The sequence below is a fragment of the Pseudophryne corroboree genome, chromosome 2, assembly GCF_028390025.1.
Source record: "Pseudophryne corroboree isolate aPseCor3 chromosome 2, aPseCor3.hap2, whole genome shotgun sequence".
Taxonomy (NCBI): domain Eukaryota; kingdom Metazoa; phylum Chordata; class Amphibia; order Anura; family Myobatrachidae; genus Pseudophryne; species Pseudophryne corroboree.
The window spans coordinates 1040369279-1040389341 of NC_086445.1; the positions used below are offsets into that span (position 1 = coordinate 1040369279).

At 45.9% G+C, this 20063-nt stretch overlaps 1 protein-coding gene across 1 annotated transcript in view; it reads left to right on the top strand.

The window, feature by feature from the left end:
* Positions 1 to 20063, top strand: part of LOC134988486 (uncharacterized) — a 119814-nt gene that overhangs the window by 86732 nt on the left and 13019 nt on the right. The window contains exons 3-4 of the mRNA XM_063950553.1: positions 3308 to 3419; positions 8926 to 8980. Coding sequence (XP_063806623.1) covers positions 3308 to 3419; positions 8926 to 8980 — 167 coding nt within the window. The remainder of the gene's footprint in view (positions 1 to 3307; positions 3420 to 8925; positions 8981 to 20063) is intronic.

Below are 20063 nucleotides of genomic sequence, written 5' to 3' on the forward strand. Positions count from 1 at the left end.
TATTATAATACAATTATGGATGGACGGACTGCCTGCCGAGTTCCGACACAGAGGTAGCCACAGCCGTGAACTACCGCACTGTACACTGGTTGATAAAGAGATAGTAGTATACTCGTAACAACTAGTATGACTATGACGACGGTATAAAGAAAGAAAAAAAAAACCACGGTTAGGTGGTATATAATACAATTATGGATGGACGGACTGCCTGCCGAGTGCCGACACAGAGGTAGCCACAGCCGTGAACTACCGCACTGTACTGTGTCTGCTGCTAATATAGACTGGTTGATAAAGAGATAGTATCCAATACTACTAATATACTGGTGGTCAGGCACTGGTCACCACTAGTCACACTGGCAGTGGCACTCCTGCAGCAAAAGTGTGCACTGTTTAATTTTAATATAATATTATTTATCATGTACTCCTGGCTCCTGCTATAACAACCTGCAGTGCTCCCCAGTCTCCCCCACAATTATAAGCTTTATATACAATACATTGATGTGCAGCACACTGGGCTGAGCAGTGCACACAGACTGAGTCACTGTGTATCGTTTTTTTCAGGCAGAGAACGGATATATTAAATAAAACAAACAACTGCACTGTCTCTGGTGGTCACTGGTCACTGTGGTCGTCAGTCACTAAACTCTGTCTGCACTCTGCACTCTCTTCTAATCTACAGTATCACAGCAATCTCTCTCTCTCTCTCTCTTCTAAATCTAATCTAAATGGAGAGGACGCCAGCCACGTCCTCTCCCTATCAATCTCAATGCACGTGTGAAAATGGCGGCGACGCGCGGCTCCTTATATAGAATCCGAGTCTCGCGAGAATCCGACAGCGTCATGATGACGTTCGGGCGCGCTCGGGTTAACCGAGCAAGGCGGGAAGATCCGAGTCGCTCGGACCCGTGAAAAAAAAAGTGAAGTTCGTGCGGGTTCGGATTCAAAGAAACCGAACCCGCTCATCTCTAATTTTTACACTTAAAATGCGTACCACAAATGACCTTCCAGGAAGGCACCGTAAATAGCGTACAAGGGTGTTTATGAAGCTCCCCCTATACAGCTGTACCTTCACCGGGTCCTGGGCAGCCAAGAGCAATTATCCAGCTCGTAGCAGCCTTTGGCTAAAATTGGTGAAAACAATATTGCGAGCTGTGAGGTAGTCAAAATTGAGTGGAAATGACTGGAAATTAATGTTATTGAAGTCAATAATACTCTAGGAACTACAAAATGCCCAAATGCTGTAATTTTATCTTATTTTGTCAATTTTTTTTAATTCTGTTGCGTTTTACAATTGGAAACAGTGATAACATAAAACAAAACAGCAAACAACAGTACTAAAACAAGACTTGGTAATAACAGACAGTCATAGCGGTAGGAAGCCCTGCTCGCAAGCTTAACTACAGTAGTCCCCCTTTAGTCCCTACCAGCAAACTGGAGACTAAGGGGCATATTCAATTGGGAGCTAGGTTAGCTTGCAACCAATTTTAGATTACCAAAGCATTGAAAACCCAGTGTCTGATAAAAAATAAATAAATTAAAAAAATGATGCTCACCAGTCCACTGCTCTCAAGTGGTCTCCATGGCTCCCGGTGGTCTGCCCTCCATCTTCTGACTGGAGAGGTGGCTACTGGGAGTCAGGGGGCTGCTGGGAGGCTCCACAACAGCAGGGAGATGTAAGTGCTGGTGGGAGATGTAGTTCTCCCAGTGGCCGGGCCCGGGGGGGGAACACACACACACACACACACACACACACACAGGGGTCACATACACTGGGGTCACTCACACACACACACACACACACACACACACACACACACACACGCACACACATACATACACTCATACATACTTATACACACTAACACACACTCACAGACACTCCACACACCTCACATACTGCAGCAGGCTCGGATTCTGATGCTGGGTACAGAAGACCCCGCTTTGGAAGGTGGGTAATAACTGACTAATTAAGCTAATTGGAAACTTCCAATTCCTTAATTAGTCCCCAAGGAGGGTGCCGGTGATTTTTCCTAAAATTAACGATACTAGTTAAACTTAGACTTGCTCTGGAGGTGCGAGAAAAAAGTCCTGGTGACCCCGTGTCCCTTTTTCTGTCACGCAATTGAATACCAATTGAATTTCCCATCGACAATTGGATTCCTCCCTGAGTCTCCTCCATTATATGACAGGAGCAAATGCCTGAAGGGGGCAATAGTGGCTCTGGAGGTTTGGTCACGTCCTCCCCACTCTTGCGAGATAGTATTAAGTGGAGGTAGCGGTAGCAGGGAGGCTGAGGCACTGGTGCTGCACTCTGCCGTGGGATCCTGGACGCCACCTGCCTGGGATTGAGCAGCCTCCAGACTCCATGCAGTGCTGCTGATTTCCGGACTGTATGGATGAATCTCGGGCGGGTGGCAACCCTGAACCAGTTCTAGGCAGCATGGGTTAGTTCCCACTATAACGAAAAATAAGTATCTTGGGTTTCCCCCCTGGTAAAGTGTACATCAACACTGGAGGCTGGAGAGGCTCAGCCATTTACACTATAGCTGAGACGGGATCCGGTCTATGAGTCGACATGCATTAGGCCGATGGTCATTAGGTCGACCCCATATGGTTGACAGACAAAAGGTCGACACTGACAAAAGGTTGTCATATGGAAGGTCGACACTAGAAAAGGTTGACAGGTTCAAAAGTTTGACAGGTTCATATGGTCGTCGTCGTGACAATGGTCGACACACATATGGTTGACACACTTTTTTGGGGGGTTTCTATGTTTTTTGGACTTTTTCGATCCTTGGCTATGTCACGTCAGCATTTTGACCCTGTCAACATTTTGTCTTTGTCGACCTTTTCCAGCGTCGACCTTTTGTCTGTCAACCATATGGGGTCGGCCTAATGACTGTAGACCTAATTCATGTAGAGCCACACCCAGCAGGGGCAACCACCCATTTCTGAGTACAGTTACCCTTTCAGGGATCTAAAGTCCTGCGATCTCAGCAATCATCATAGTACCCGTGTTTTCCTGATTTTCCCCGCCAATATCATGGTTATTAATTATCATTCTATCAGTAGTAATTGTACATATAGTGGAGGGAAGTATTATCTGAGTTGAACCTGTATTTGTGAGAATGCAGCCTATTAATTCCCTGTGAACCTGTGACATCACTGAGGCACGAGGCACTTTGTGGTAGGAGGCATAGCATGCTGGTTTTCTTTCCATGTTATCTGCCTCTGCCTTAGTGTGATGTTATGGCATTGTGTGTCTGGATTATATTACTGTATTATTACATCATATCTTTGTTTTCAGAGGTCACTACTCCCTCTGCAGCGATATATGTTTCCAGTTCGGTAGCTGGAGTTGCTGTTCTGCTAATGATCATATTTGGGATCATATATTACATCACACGGTCCACGTCCAGGTAAGTGACCTGGTAATCACCTGGTAATAACAATGTGTACAGGTAGTGGTGGATTGCCCTGTAAGCTGATGGACTCCCAGTGACATTATGGGGCATCCTGAGAAATTGTAATACTTTATTAAAACAAAGTGATCCTCCCATTAAAATAAAACATAGACCAATTCCCTGACACTGATACCTTGGGAATTGTATTGTTTACAGGTCCTTAGCATTGTATGTCAATCTCTAGGGTAGTCTCTATAAATCACTAGGATGCCCATTGTATTTCATGGCAATCACATAGTTGCCCTTTGCATTGTACAGCAGTTTCTAGGATACCCCCCATTGTATGGTGATCACTAGGATGCCCTCTGTATTGTATGGTGATCACTAGGATGCCCTCTGTATTGTATGGTGATCACTAGGATGCTCCCTGTATTGTATGGTGATCACTAGGATGCCCTCTGTATTGTATGCTGATCACTAGGATGCCTTCTGTATTGTATGGTGATCACTAGGATGCCTTCTGTATTGTATGGTGATCATTGGGATGCCATCTGTATTGTATGGTAATCACTAGGATGCCCTCTGTATTGTATGGGGATCACTAGGATGCTCTCTGTATTGTATGGTAATCACTAGGATGCCCTCTGTATTGTATGGTGATCACTAGGATGCCATCTGTATTGTATGGTGATCACTAGGATGCTCTCTTTATTGTATGGCGGTCACTAGGATGCCTTCTGTATTGTATGGAGATCACTATGATGACATTTATGGCAATCACTGGAATGCTCTCTGTATTGTATGGTAATCACTAGGATGCTCTTTGTATAATATGGTGAACACTAAAATGTCCTCTGCATTAAATGACAGTTTCATGGATGTCCCCTGTATTGCATGTAACAAAATATATTCACCACCTTGGCGCACACTCATATACATTAAATAGGGTATTAATAAAACCTTACACAAAGTTTTTTTTTGTCTGTGAGTCCCCTGTTCTTATTTATTTATGTTCTTTTCAACTTATGTACTTCGTCCACAAGAAGGAGTCCTCTCTCAGAGCAAGGAAAAAGATCATTGTGCAATTTTGTAACACATAAAGAACAGGGGTTTATTACATAACACTCTCCTTCTGTCTCCAGTGAACAGAGTCTGTGCGCATGTGCACAGCGTCTATTTACCGCTGCTCTGCTAAGCAGGGCAGCGAGAGACAGAGCCTCCAAACCCCCCCCCCCCCCCCCTCCCAACCACAGGACACTGCAGCCCGCGGGTGGGACAGTCCCAAAAAATAGGATTTTGATAACCTACCGGTAAATCCTTTTCTCCTAGTCAGTAGAGGATGCTGGGGACGACATCAAGACCATAGGGTATAGACGGGATCCGCAGGAGACATGGGCACTCTAACGACTTTTCATTGGGTGTGAACTGGCTCCTCCCTCTATGCCCCTCCTCTAGACCTCAGTTGTAGGAACTGTGCCCAGGGAGACTGACATTTCAAGGAAAGGAATTACTTAACTAGTGGTGAGATATCTACCAACTCACACCTCAACCATGCTGCACACATGGCATTCATCATAACACACGCCAACAGGCATGAACTAATTACAGCAACATGCTGAAACCAAGATAACACAACTTGTGTAACTGTAATAACTAAACTGCAGGTAAAGTACGCACTGGGAAGGGCGCCCAGCATCCTCTACGGACTAGGAGAAAAGGATTTACTGGTAGATTATCAAAATCCTATTTTCTCATACGTCCTAGAGGATGCTGGGGACGACATCAAGACCATGGGGTCTATACCAAAGCTCCAGTACGGGCGCGAGAGTGTGGATGACCCTGCAGCACCGATTGACCAAACTTTAGGTCCCCATCGGCCAAGGTGTCAACCTTGTAGAACTTAGCAAATGTGTTTGACCCTGACCAAGTAGCTGCTCGGCAAAGTTGTAATGCCGAGACCCGCCGTGCAGCCGCCCAGGATGAGCCCACCTTCCTAGTGGAGTGGGCCTTTACCGACGTCGGTAACGGCAATCCAGCCGTAGTATGAGCTTGCTGAATCGTATTTATAATCCATCGTGCAATAGTCTCCTTAGAATCAGGACAGACAGTCTTGTTGTGATCATACAGGACAAACAGAGTCTCTGTTTTCCGTATATGAGCTGTTCTAGCAACATAGATTTTCAAAGCTCTAACCACATCTAGAGACTTTGAATCAGTGAATGTGTCAGTAACTAGTGGCACCACAATAGGTTGGTTTATGTGGAAAGCAGAAACCACCTTAGGAAGAAAATGTTGGCGAGTTCGCAAACTCTGCCCTATCTTCATGGAAAATCAGGTAAGGGCTCTTGTGAGACAAGGCCCCCAATTCAGACACCCGCCTTGCGGATGCCAATGCCAAAAGTATCACCACTTTCCAAGTGAGGAACTTCAACTCTATCTTTTGTAGAGGCTCAAACCAATCTGATTGAAGGAACTGCAACACCACGTTAAGGTCCCACGGTGCCACTGGAGGCACGAATGGAGGCTGGATGTGCAGAACCCCTTTCACGAAGGTCTGAACCTCTGGAAGAGAGACCAATTGTTTTTGGAAGAACACTGACAAGGCCGAAATCTGGACCTTGATTGATCCTAATCGTAGGACCGCCTCCACACCATCCTGCAAAAAATGGAGAAAACGTCCTAAGTGAAACTCTTCCGAAGGAGCCTTCTTGGATTCACACCAAGACACATATTTTCTCCAAATACGGTGGTAATGTTTTGACGTTACTCCCTTTCCTGGCCTGAATAAGGGTGGGGATGACCTCCTTAGGAATACCCTAACTTAAGGAGTATCTCATCTTTATCAATCGTGTCAATTTCTGATGACACACTTTCTGACCATTTTTCAATAGCGCGACTCACCCATGCGCAGGCAATAGTGGGCCTGAGCAGTGTTCCATTGGTAACATAAATGGATTTCAATGTCGTTTCCATTTTGCGGTCTGACGGCTCTTTAAGAGAAGCCGTGCCAGGATCAGGGAGAATTACCTTCTTTGTTAACCTGAAAAGTGCACTGTCTAACACAGGGGGTGACTCCCATTTTTTCCTGTCTTCAACCGGGAAAGGATAAGCTATGTGAATCCTTTTGGGACTACGAAATTTTTTATCAGGATTCACCCACATACCTTCAAACAGAGCATTTAGTTCGTGTGAAGGAGGGAACGTGACTTTGGATTTATTTTCCTTACATAAATAAGCTTTCTACTGAGGTACAGGAGTGGTTTCTGTAACCTCCAACACGTCCCTTATAGCCACAATCATATATTGTATACTTTTTGCCAATTTATGATCTATCTCTCTGGATTCACTATTGTCGACACAAGAATCAGAATCCGTGTCGGTATCAGTCTTTACAACATTTTCAAATGGTCTCTTATGTGACCCAGAGGGGCCGCCCACATAAGGAATAACAGCATCCTGAAAAATCACATCTTCCACAGATTTTCTCCAGCATGCAGCCTTAGATTCAGACTTATCCAATCTACGGTTAATCAGATGCATACTGTCACGTAGCTCTTTCACCCATGCAGGCTCTTGGTGTGACGGTAGCGCCACCACATTACAACTCTGTGTCCCTAAAATGGCTTCACCCGGGGAGGACTTATTTGGGGACAGACCCACAGTAAAATCTGTCAGAGGGTAAAACACATTTGTAAAGCACCCAAATCGCTTTGTGCCCCCCTTATTTACACCCTGAATACTTGTAGTCAGAAGTGGAGGAGGATCAGCGATGTCTCTGCAGCCTGAGGAGAGAGAGAAAATGGTGCTAAGCAGTGTGCTGGCTGCCTGAGGTAGAAGCTCCGCCCTTTTTACCTCAGAGACTGTTTGTAATATTTATACTGGCGGGGGTAGGGCTGTACCTGAGAATCTTATGCCCCCTATTAGCCAGTTTATAGAGGTATTTTGCTGCCCAAGGCGCCCCCCCCCGCGCCCTGCACCCTACAGTGCCTGTATGTGTGGGCAGCAATGGCGCGCTGCGCTCCCGCCAGCCGCGTCGTACCTCAGCCATCACTTACTTGATTGAAGTTCAATCTTCTCATACTCACCTGTCTTCTGACTTCTGGCTCTGTGAGGGGGGTGACGGCGTGCTGTGGGAGTGAGCATCTCTAGACACGGCTAGCGTTCAGTTCCCTTCAGGAGCTAATGGTGTCCTGTCAGCCAGAAGCAGAGCCATGAAACGCTGAGGAAGTTGGTTCTGCTTCTGCCCCCTCAGTCCCACTAAGCAGGGAGTCTGTTGCCAGCAGTCCTCCCTGAAAATAAAAAACCTAACATAAGTCTTTCCAGAGAAACTCAGTAGAGCTCCTCAGAGTGCATCCAGTCTGCCTGGGCACATTTCTAAAACTGAGGTCTGAAGGAGGGGCATAGAGGGAGGAGCCAGTTCACACCCAATGAAAAGTCTTTAGAGTGCCCATGTCTCCTGCGGATCCCGTCTATACCCTATGGTCTTGGTGTCGTCCCCAGCATCCTCTAGGACATATGAGAAAAAGGGACTGTCCCACGAAAATCGGGACTGTTGGGAGGTATGTATATCTTCAGTGTGTGCCCCCTCCCAGCCATGATTGTAGCAGGTGGATATTATACAAAATTAAAATAAATACTGTAATAAAGAACACTGGAATACCTGATGTGCGCGTCCCAGTTCCTCTCTCTCTGCGTCTGACGTCATACACACGTTTGTCATGGCGAGTCACACAATACTGCAGGACTAAAGGGCAGCAGCCATAGGTGGTCATTTCGAGTTTATCGCTTGCTAGGAGTTTTTAGCAGCCGTGCAAACGCTGGGAGTGTATCTTATCTTAGCAGAAGTGCGAACGAAAGGATCGCAGAGCGGCTACAAAATAATTTTGTGCAGTTTCAGAGTAGCTACTCAGCGCTTGCGATCACTTCAGACCATTCAGTTCCTGTTTTGACGTCATGAACACGCCCTGCGTTCGCCCAGCCACGCCTGCGTTCGCCCAGCCACGCCTGCATTTTTCTGAACACTCCCTGAAAACGGTCAGTTGCCACCCAGAAACGCCCACTTCCTGTGCGACTGAAAAGCTTCGCTAGACCTTGTATGAAACTACATCGTTCGTTGTAATAGTATGACGCGCGTGCGCATTGTGCCGCATAGACATGCACAGAAGTGCCATTTTTTTGCCTGATCGCTGCGCAGCGAATGAAAGCAGCTAGCGATCAACTCAAAATGACCCCCATTGTGTGACTACATATGGGTTGCTTGTGCCACATGTGCAGACCCAACACAAGGACGGTGCTGTATACTGCTGGTCTGAGTGCGCCATCATCGTACACGTATCACCTACACTGACAGCTGTATACTGCTGGTCTGTGTGCGCCATCATCGTACACGTATCACGTACACAGACAGTGTTCTGTACGCGTTATATCGCAGGAAATTATAACTACAATTCTTAGAATTAGGATTTCTTCCACACGCTGGCTGGATACTGACCTCTATGTTATTATTATTGTGTTTTCACAGCAAAACCCCGTGTCAGATTCATCAAACCATCCAGGAAACTAACCAGGTGGAAGAGGTGAGACCTAATAATATTATATAGTAGCCTGCAGCTCATTACTCAGCCCTATCCACAGAGAATGAACGAGCAACACTGGTTTTCATGTAACGAGAGATCATTGTGATTATATTCTAATATATAGTCATTAATTACACGGGTTTAACAACATAAAACAGTGTAAGTACGGCCCATGATTATAGAGATAACCACCTACTAGCAAAGACTAAGGGGGTAATTCCAAGTTGCTCGCAGCAGGAAATTTTTTAGCAGTTGGGCAAAACCATGTGCACTGCAGGGGGGACAGATATAACATTTGCAGAGAGAGTTAGATTTGGGTGGGTTATTTTATTTCTGTGCAGGGTAAATACTGGCTGCTTTATTTTTACACTGCAATTTAGATTGCAGATTGAACACACCACACCCAAATCTAACTCTCTCTGCACATGTTATATCTGCCTCCCTGGACCCCTGCAGTGCACGTGGTTTTGCCTAATTGCTAACAAAAATCCTGCTGCTATCAACTTGGAATTACCCCCTCTGTTAGCAATTGGGCAAAACCATGTGCACTGCAGGGGGGGCAGATATAACATGTGCAGAGAGAGTTAGATTTGGGTGGGTTATTTTCATTTTGTGCAGGGTAAATACTGGCTGCTTTATTTTTACACTGCAAATTAGATTGCAGGTTGAACACACCACACCCAAATCTAACTCTCTCTGCACATGTTATTTCTGCCCCCCTGCAGTGCACATGGTTTTGCCCAACTGCTAACAAAAATCCTGCTGCGATCAACTTGGAATTACCCCCTCTGTTAGCAATTGGGCAAAACCATGTGCACTGCAGGGGGGGCAGATATAACATGTGCAGAGAGAGTTAGATTTGGGTGGGGTGTGTTCAATATGCAATCTAATTTGTAGTGTAAAAATAAAGCAGCCAGTATTTACTAGAGATGAGCGCCTGAAATTTTTCGGGTTTTGTGTTTTGGTTTTGGGTTCGGTTCCGCGGCCGTGTTTTGGGTTCGAACGCGTTTTGGCAAAACCTCACCGAATTTTTTTTGTCGGATTCGGGTGTGTTTTGGATTCGGGTGTTTTTTTCAAAAAACACTAAAAAACAGCTTAAATCATAGAATTTGGGGGTCATTTTGATCCCAAAGTATTATTAACCTCAAAAACCATAATTTACACTCATTTTCAGTCTATTCTGAATACCTCACACCTCACAATATTATTTTTAGTCCTAAAATTTGCACCGAGGTCGCTGTGTGAGTAAGATAAGCGACCCTAGTGGCCGACACAAACACCGGGCCCATCTAGGAGTGGCACTGCAGTGTCACGCAGGATGTCCCTTCCAAAAAACCCTCCCCAAACAGCACATGACGCAAAGAAAAAAAGAGGCGCAATGAGGTAGCTGTGTGAGTAAGATTAGCGACCCTAGTGGCCGACACAAACACCGGGCCCATCTAGGAGTGGCACTGCAGTGTCACGCAGGATGGCCCTTCCAAAAAACCCTCCCCAAACAGCACATGACGCAAAGAAAAAAAGAGGCGCAATGAGGTAGCTGTGTGAGTAAGATTAGCGACCCTAGTGGCCGACACAAACACCGGGCCCATCTAGGAGTGGCACTGCAGTGTCACGCAGGATGTCCCTTCCAAAAAACCCTCCCCAAACAGCACATGACGCAAAGAAAAAAAGAGGCGCAATGAGGTAGCTGACTGTGTGAGTAAGATTAGCGACCCTAGTGGCCGACACAAACACCGGGCCCATTTAGGAGTGGCACTGCAGTGTCACGCAGGATGTCCCTTCCAAAAAACCCTCCCCAATCAGCACATGATGCAAAGAAAAAGAAAAGAAAAAAGAGGTGCAAGATGGAATTGTCCTTGGGCCCTCCCACCCACCCTTATGTTGTATAAACAAAACAGGACATGCACACTTTAACCAACCCATCATTTCAGTGACAGGGTCTGCCACACGACTGTGACTGATATGACGGGTTGGTTTGGACCCCCCCCAAAAAAGAAGCAATTAATCTCTCCTTGCACAAACTGTCTCTACAGAGGCAAGATGTCCACCTCATCATCACCCTCCGATATATCACCGTGTACTTCCCCCTCCTCACAGATTATCAATTCGTCCCCACTGGAATCCACCATCTCAGCTCCCTGTGTACTTTGTGGAGGCAATTGCTGCTGGTCAATGTCTCCGCGGAGGAATTGATTATAATTCATTTTAATGAACATCATCTTCTCCACATTTTCTGGATGTAACCTCGTACGCCGATTGCTGACAAGGTGAGCGGCGGCACTAAACACTCTTTCGGAGTACACACTTGTGGGAGGGCAACTTAGGTAGAATAAAGCCAGTTTGTGCAAGAGCCTCCAAATTGCCTCTTTTTCCTGCCAGTATAAGTACGGACTGTGTGACGTGCCTACTTGGATGCGGTCACTCATATAATCCTCCACCATTCTATCAATGTTGAGAGAATCATATGCAGTGACAGTAGACGACATGTCCGTAATCGTTGTCAGGTCCTTCAGTCCGGACCAGATGTCAGCATCAGCAGTCGCTCCAGACTGCCCTGCATCACCGCCAGCGGGTGGGCTCGGAATTCTGAGCCTTTTCCTCGCACCCCCAGTTGCGGGAGAATGTGAAGGAGGAGATGTTGACAGGTCGCGTTCCGCTTGACTTGACAATTTTGTCACCAGCAGGTCTTTCAACCCCAGCAGACTTGTGTCTGCCGGAAAGAGAGATCCAAGGTAGGCTTTAAATCTAGGATCGAGCACGGTGGCCAAAATGTAGTGCTCTGATTTCAACAGATTGACCACCCGTGAATCCTTGTTAAGCGAATTAAGGGCTCCATCCACAAGTCCCACATGCCTAGCGGAATCGCTCCGTGTTAGCTCCTCCTTCAATGTCTCCAGCTTCTTCTGCAAAAGCCTGATGAGGGGAATGACCTGACTCAGGCTGGCAGTGTCTGAACTGACTTCACGTGTGGCAAGTTCAAAGGGCATCAGAACCTTGCACAACGTTGAAATCATTCTCCACTGCGCTTGAGACAGGTGCATTCCACCTACTATATCGTGCTCAATTGTATAGGCTTGAATGGCCTTTTGCTGCTCCTCCAACCTCTGAAGCATATAGAGGGTTGAATTCCACCTCGTTACCACTTCTTGCTTCAGATGATGGCAGGGCAGGTTCAGTAGTTTTTGGTGGTGCTCCAGTCTTCTGTACGTGGTGCCTGTACGCCGAAAGTGTCCCGCAATTCTTCTGGCCACCGACAGCATCTCTTGCACGCCCCTGTCGTTTTTTAAAAAATTCTGCACCACCAAATTCAAGGTATGTGCAAAACATGGGACGTGCTGGAATTTGCCCATATTTAATGCACACACAATATTGCTGGCGTTGTCCGATGCCACAAATCCACAGGAGAGTCCAATTGGGGTAAGCCATTCCGCGATGATCTTCCTCAGTTGCCGTAAGAGGTTTTCAGCTGTGTGCGTATTCTGGAAAGCGGTGATGCAAAGCGTAGCCTGCCTAGGAAAGAGTTGGCGTTTGCGAGATGCTGCTACTGGTGCCGCCGCTGCTGTTCTTGCGGCGGGAGTCCATACATCTACCCAGTGGGCTGTCACAGTCATATAGTCCTGACCCTGCCCTGCTCCACTTGTCCACATGTCCGTGGTTAAGTGGACATTGGGTACAACTGCATTTTTTAGGACACTGGTGAGTCTTTTTCTGACGTCCGTGTACATTCTCGGTATCGCCTGCCTAGAGAAGTGGAACCTAGATGGTATTTGGTAACGGGGGCACACTGCCTCAATAAATTGTCTAGTTCCCTGTGAACTAACGGCGGATACCGGACGCACGTCTAACACCAACATAGTTGTCAAGGCCTCAGTTATCCGCTTTGCAGCAGGATGACTGCTGTGATATTTCATCTTCCTCGCAAAGGACTGTTGGACAGTCAATTGCTTACTGGAAGTAGTACAAGTGGGCTTACGACTTCCCCTCTGGGATGACCATCGACTCCCAGCAGCAACAACAGCAGCGCCAGCAGCAGTAGGCGTTACACGCAAGGATGCATCGGAGGAATCCCAGGCAGGAGAGGACTCGTCAGAATTGCCAGTGACATGGCCTGCAGGACTATTGGCATTCCTGGGGAAGGAGGAAATTGACACTGAGGGAGTTGGTGGGGTGGTTTGCGTGAGCTTGGTTACAAGAGGAAGGGATTTACTGGTCAGTGGACTGCTTCCGCTGTCGCCCAAAGTTTTTGAACTTGTCACTGACTTATTATGAATGCGCTGCAGGTGACGTATAAGGGAGGATGTTCCGAGGTGGTTAACGTCCTTACCCCTACTTATTACAGCTTGACAAAGGCAACACATGGCTTGACACCTGTTGTCCGCTTTTCTGTTGAAATACCTCCACACTGAAGAGCTGATTTTTTTGGTATTTTCACCAGGCATGTCAACGGCCATATTCCTCCCACGGACAACAGGTGTCTCCCCGGGTGCCTGACTTAAACAAACCACCTCACCATCAGAATCCTCCTGGTCAATTTCCTCCCCAGCGCCAGCAACACCCATATCCTCCTCATCCTGGTGTACTTCAACACTGACATCTTCAATCTGACTATCAGGAACTGGACTGCGGGTGCTCCTTCCAGCACTTGCAGGGGGCGTGCAAATGGTGGAAGGCGCATGCTCTTCACCTCCAGTGTTGGGAAGGTCAGGCATCGCAACCGACACAATTGGACTCTCCTTGTGGATTTGGGATTTCGAAGAACGCACAGTTCTTTGCGGTGCTTTTGCCAGCTTGAGTCTTTTCAGTTTTCTAGCGAGAGGCTGAGTGCTTCCATCCTCATGTGAAGCTGAACCACTAGCCATGAACATAGGCCAGGGCCTCAGCCGTTCCTTGCCACTCCGTGTGGTAAATGGCATATTGGCAAGTTTACGCTTCTCCTCCGACAATTTTATTTTAGGTTTTGGAGTCCTTTTTTTACTGATATTTGGTGTTTTGGATTTGACATGCTCTGTACTATGACATTGGGCATCGGCCTTGGCAGACGACGTTGCTGGCATTTCATCGTCTCGGCCATGACTAGTGGCAGCAGCTTCAGCACGAGGTGGAAGTGGATCTTGATCTTTCCCTAATTTTGGAACCTCAACATTTTTGTTCTCCATATTTTAATAGGCACAACTAAAAGGCACCTCAGGTAAACAATGGAGATGGATACTAGTATACAATTATGGACTGCCTGCCGAGTGCAGACACAGAGGTAGCCACAGCCGTGAACTACCGTACTGTACTGTGTCTGCTGCTAATATAGACTGGTTGATAAAGAGATGTCTATGTAACTATGTATGTATAAAGAAGAAAGAAAAAAAAACCACGGTTAGGTGGTATACAATTATGGACGGACTGCCTGCCGAGTGCAGACACAGAGGTAGCCACAGCCGTGAACTACCGTACTGTACTGTGTCTGCTGCTAATATAGACTGGTTGATAAAGAGATGTCTATGTAACTATGTATGTATAAAGAAGAAAGAAAAAAAAACCACGGTTAGGTGGTATACAATTATGGACGGACTGCCTGCCGAGTGCAGACACAGAGGTAGCCACAGCCGTGAACTACCGTACTGTACTGTGTCTGCTGCTAATATAGACTGGTTGATAAAGAGATGTCTATGTAACTATGTATGTATAAAGAAGAAAGAAAAAAAAACCACGGTTAGGTGGTATACAATTATGGACGGACTGCCTGCCGAGTGCAGACACAGAGGTAGCCACAGCCGTGAACTACCGTACTGTACTGTGTCTGCTGCTAATATAGACTGGTTGATAAAGAGATGTCTATGTAACTATGTATGTATAAAGAAGAAAGAAAAAAAAACCACGGTTAGGTGGTATACAATTATGGACGGACTGCCTGCCGAGTGCAGACACAGAGGTAGCCACAGCCGTGAACTACCGTACTGTACTGTGTCTGCTGCTAATATAGACTGGTTGATAAAGAGATGTCTATGTAACTATGTATGTATAAAGAAGAAAGAAAAAAAAACCACGGTTAGGTGGTATACAATTATGGACGGACTGCCTGCCGAGTGCAGACACAGAGGTAGCCACAGCCGTGAACTACCGTACTGTGTCTGCTGCGACTGGATGATAAATGATATAAAAAATATATATATATCACCACTGCAGCCGGACAGGTATATATTATATATTATATAATGACGGACCTGCTGGACACTGTCTGTCAGCAGAATGAGTTTTATTTTTATAGAATAAAAAAAAAAACAACACACAAGTGAAGTCACACGACGAGTGTTTAACTTTTTCAGGCAATCACAATATAAGTATACTACTAACTATACTGGTGGTCAGTGTGGTCAGGTCACTGGTCAGTCACACTGGCAGTGGCACTCCTGCAGCAAAAGTGTGCACTGTTTAATTTTAATATAATATTATGTACTCCTGGCTCCTGCTATAACCTATAACTGGCACTGCAGTGCTCCCCAGTCTCCCCCACAATTATAAGCTGTGTGAGCTGAGCAGTCAGACAGATATATAATATATATAGATGATGCAGCACACTGGGCTGAGCCTGAGCAGTGCACACAGATATGGTATGTGACTGAGTCACTGTGTGTATCGCTTTTTTCAGGCAGAGAACGGATATATTAAATAAACTGCACTGTCTGGTGGTCACTCACTATATAATATTATGTACTCCTGGCTCCTGCTATAACCTATAACTGGCACTGCAGTGCTCCCCAGTCTCCCCCACAATTATAAGCTGTGTGAGCTGAGCAGTCAGACAGATATATAATATATATAGATGATGCAGCACACTGGGCTGAGCCTGAGCAGTGCACACAGATATGGTATGTGACTGAGTCACTGTGTGTATCGCTTTTTTCAGGCAGAGAACGGATATATTAAATAAACTGCACTGTCTGGTGGTCACTCACTAGTAAACTCTCTGCACTCTCTACACTTCTACAGTACTCCTCCTAGTCCTAAGCTCCAGTAAATCTCTCTCTCTTATAATCTAAATGGAGAGGACGCCAGCCACGTCCTCTCCCTATCAATCTCAATGCACGTGTGAAAATGGCCGCGACGCGCGGCTCCTTATATAGAATCCGAGTCTCGCGATAGAATCCGAGCCTCGCGAGAATCCGACAGCGTGATGATGACGTTCGGGCGCGCTCGGGTTAACCGAGCAAGGCGGGACCCGTGTAAAAAAACATGAAGTTCGGGCGGGTTCGGATTCCGAGGAACCGAACCCGCTCATCTCTAGTATTTACCCTGCACAGAAATAAAATAACCCACCCAAATCTAACTCTCTCTGCACATGTTATATCTGCCCCCCCCTGCAGTGCACATGGGGGGTAATTCCAAGTTGATCGCAGCAGGAAATTTTTTAGCAGTTGGGCAAAACCATGTGCACTGCAGGGGGGGGGGGGGGCAGATATAACATTTTCAGAGAGAGTTAGATTTGGGTGGGTTATTTTGTTTCTGTGCAGGGTAAATACTGGTTGCTTTATTTTTACACTGCAATTTAGATTGCAGATTGAACTCACCACACCCAAATCTAATAGGCCCTACACACTGGTCGATTTTCTGAAAGATATGAACGATCTCGTTCATAAATGAACGAGAACTCGTTCATATCTTTCAGTGTGGAGACTCAGGCGATGAACGATGCGCGGCCCCGCGCTCGTTCATCGCTGGTCTCCCGTCGGCTGTGCATGCAGGCCAATATGGACGATCTCGTCCATATTTGCCTGCACTTCAATGCAGCCGCGTGACGGGGGGAGTGAAGAAACTTCACTCCCCCCGTCACTGCCCCCCCCCCCCCCGCCGCCGGGTCGCTCGTCGGCCGTATCGGCCGTCGGGCACCTCGGCGGCGCATCGTAAAATGTGTAGGGCCCCTTTCTCTCTCTGCAAATGTTATATCTGCCTCCCCTGCAGTGCACATGGTTTTGCCCAACTGCTAAAAAAAATCCTGCTGCGATCAACTTGGAATTACCCCCATGGTTTTGCCCAATTGCTAACAGAGGGGGTAATTCCAAGTTGATCGCAGCAGGATTTTTGTTAGCAATTGGGCAAAACCATGTGCACTGCAGGGGGGGGCAGATATAACATGTGCAGAGAGAGTTAGATTTGGGTGGGGTGTGTTCAATCTGCAATCTAATTTGCAGTGTAAAAATAAAGCAGCCAGTATTTACCCTGCACAGAAATAAAATAACCCACCCAAATCTAACTCTCTCTGCACAGGTTATATCTGCCTCCCCTGCAGTGCACATGGTTTTGCCCAATTGCTATCAAAAATCCTGCTGCGATCAACTTGGAATTACCCCCAGAATTCCTGCTGCGATCAACTTGGAATTACCCCCTATGGGACATATGTATCAATTATTGGGTTATAAACTCGATAATTTTGATTATCGCCGCTATTCACGGCAATTAAAAGAACATTCGTTGGTATGTATGAAACACTACGTGCAGGCACAGGGGATCCGTCCCTCCGATGTGTAAGAAGTGATCACTAATACGATAATTTCACTTCTATATCGGGACCCCCGGAGCACTACACGGTCTGCTAACCAAGTACACAGTGTCGGATTGGGACATGAAGAGTCCACCGGGGGGTGCAGTGGTAGGGGCCCATGTTTAAGGGTGTGGCCAGTCTCCAAAGGGGGTGTGGCCAGTCACCATTTTGGTTTGCCTCACCATTAGAGAGTGCATGGTCTGGGCCCCTTGATAAATATATAAATACTGCTACTGCATGCAGGAAATGTACCAGATTAATAGCAGAAATGCACTGTAGAGAATACACCATAGTCCTGTGCAGTATAATGTAACTTATGTATAATGTATAATGCACTGTAGAGAATACACCATAGTCCTGTGCAGTACAATGTAACTTATGTATAATGTATAATGCACTGTAGAGAATACACCATAGTCCTGTGCAGTACAATGTAACTTATGTATAATGTATAATGCACTGTAGAGAATACACCATAGTCCTGTGCAGTACAATGTAACTTATGTATAATGTATAATGCACTGTAGAAAATACACCATAGCCCTGTCCAGTCTAATGTAACTTATGTATAATGTATAATGCACTGTAGAGAATACACCAAAGTCCTATGCAGTATAATGTAACTTATGTATAATGTATAATACACTGTAGAGAATACACCATAGTCCTGTGCAGTATAATGTAACATATGTATAATGTATAATGCACTGTAGAGAATACACCATAGTCCTGTGCAGTATAATGTAACATATGTATAATGTATAATGCACTGTAGAGAATACACCATAGTCCTGTGCAGTATAATGTAACATATGTATAATACACTGTAGAGAGCACACCATAGTACTGTGCAGTATAATGTAACATATGTATAATGTATAATGCACTGTAGAGAATACACCATAGCCCTGTACAGTATAATGTAACTTATGTATAATGTATAATGCACTGGAGAGAATACACCATAGTCCTGTGCAGTATAATGTAACTTATGTATAATGTATAATGCACTGTAGAGAATACACCATAGCCCTGTGCAGTATAATGTAACATATGTATAATGTATAATGCACTGTAGAGAATACACCATAGTCCTGTGCAGTACAATGTAACTTATGTATAATGTATAATGCACTGTAGAAAATACACCATAGCCCTGTGCAGTCTAATGTAACTTATGTATAATGTATAATGCACTGTAGAGAATACACCATAGTCCTGTGCAGTATAATGTAACTTATGTATAATACACTGTAGAGAATACACCATAGTCCTGTGCAGTATAATGTAACATATGTATAATGTATAATGCACTGTAGAGAATACACCATAGTCCTGTGCAGTATAATGTAACATATGTATAATGTATAATGCACTGTAGAAAATACACCATAGTCCTGTGCAGTATAATGTAACATATGTATAATGTATAAAGCACTGTAGAGAATACACCATAGTCCTGTGCAGTATAATGTAACATATGTATAATGTATAATGCACTGTAGAAAATACACCATAGTCCTGTGCAGTATAATGTAACATATGTATAATGTATAATGCAGTGTAGAGAATACACCATAGTCCTGTGCAGTATAATGTAACTTATGTATAATGTATAATGCACTGTAGAGAATACACCATAGTCCTGTGCAGTATATTCCGTTGATAAATCTTCCCTTAGTCTCTTTCATCCAATCAGATGCAGCCTACCATCGTCACCATTAATAGATCTCATCTAGCACCAGGGTTCTGGTACCTGCAAGCCAGGCCGCTTCAGCTAGATGGATAGAAAGTGACCCCCCCTTCCCCCCAAACAAAAGGTGGCAATCCATACAACACATACACACGCCCTCAGAACACTTTGCCCGCATGTGAGCTCCCAATTGTCGCCCAGTCACACCCACGCAGCTATAAGTGAAGATGCAGCGGAGAAGCGTATGTCTCACCTGTAGTTGCGCACATTGCGCCATTTCAGCTCGGATGCAGGGCAAAAAATTTCCTGATTTGTTTGCAAGACGGACTTGTGTGCAGCATCAGCCCCAGTATAGGGACCGTAATACATACAACACAGACATATACAGTATGTATGCACAAACGGCGAGCAGATACGATACCCCTAGTCATGATCCCGGAGGTCACAATACTAGCGCCGGAATCCCGACTAGCGGTGAAATGCCGCCGCCAGAATACCAGCGCCACAGGCTTTTCTCCCTCTGTGGGTGTCCATGACAACCATTGGGGAGAATATTACCTGTGGCGAGAGCAGCGAACCACCGTGCCCACAGCGTGGCGAGTGCAGCGTCCGCGCAAGGAGCGTTCTAGCGCTTGCCCCGCTGCTGGCATACTGGTGTCCAGAATCCCGATGTTGGTATACTGATGGCCGGTATTTCTTGCTGAACACAAACCTTCCGTTATTTTCTCTATCGTCCTAAGTGGATGCTGGGGTTCCTGAAAGGACCATGGGGAATAGCGGCTCCGCAGGAGACAGGGCACAAAAGTAAAGCTTTTACAGGTCAGGTGGTGTGTACTGGCTCCTCCCCCTATGACCCTCCT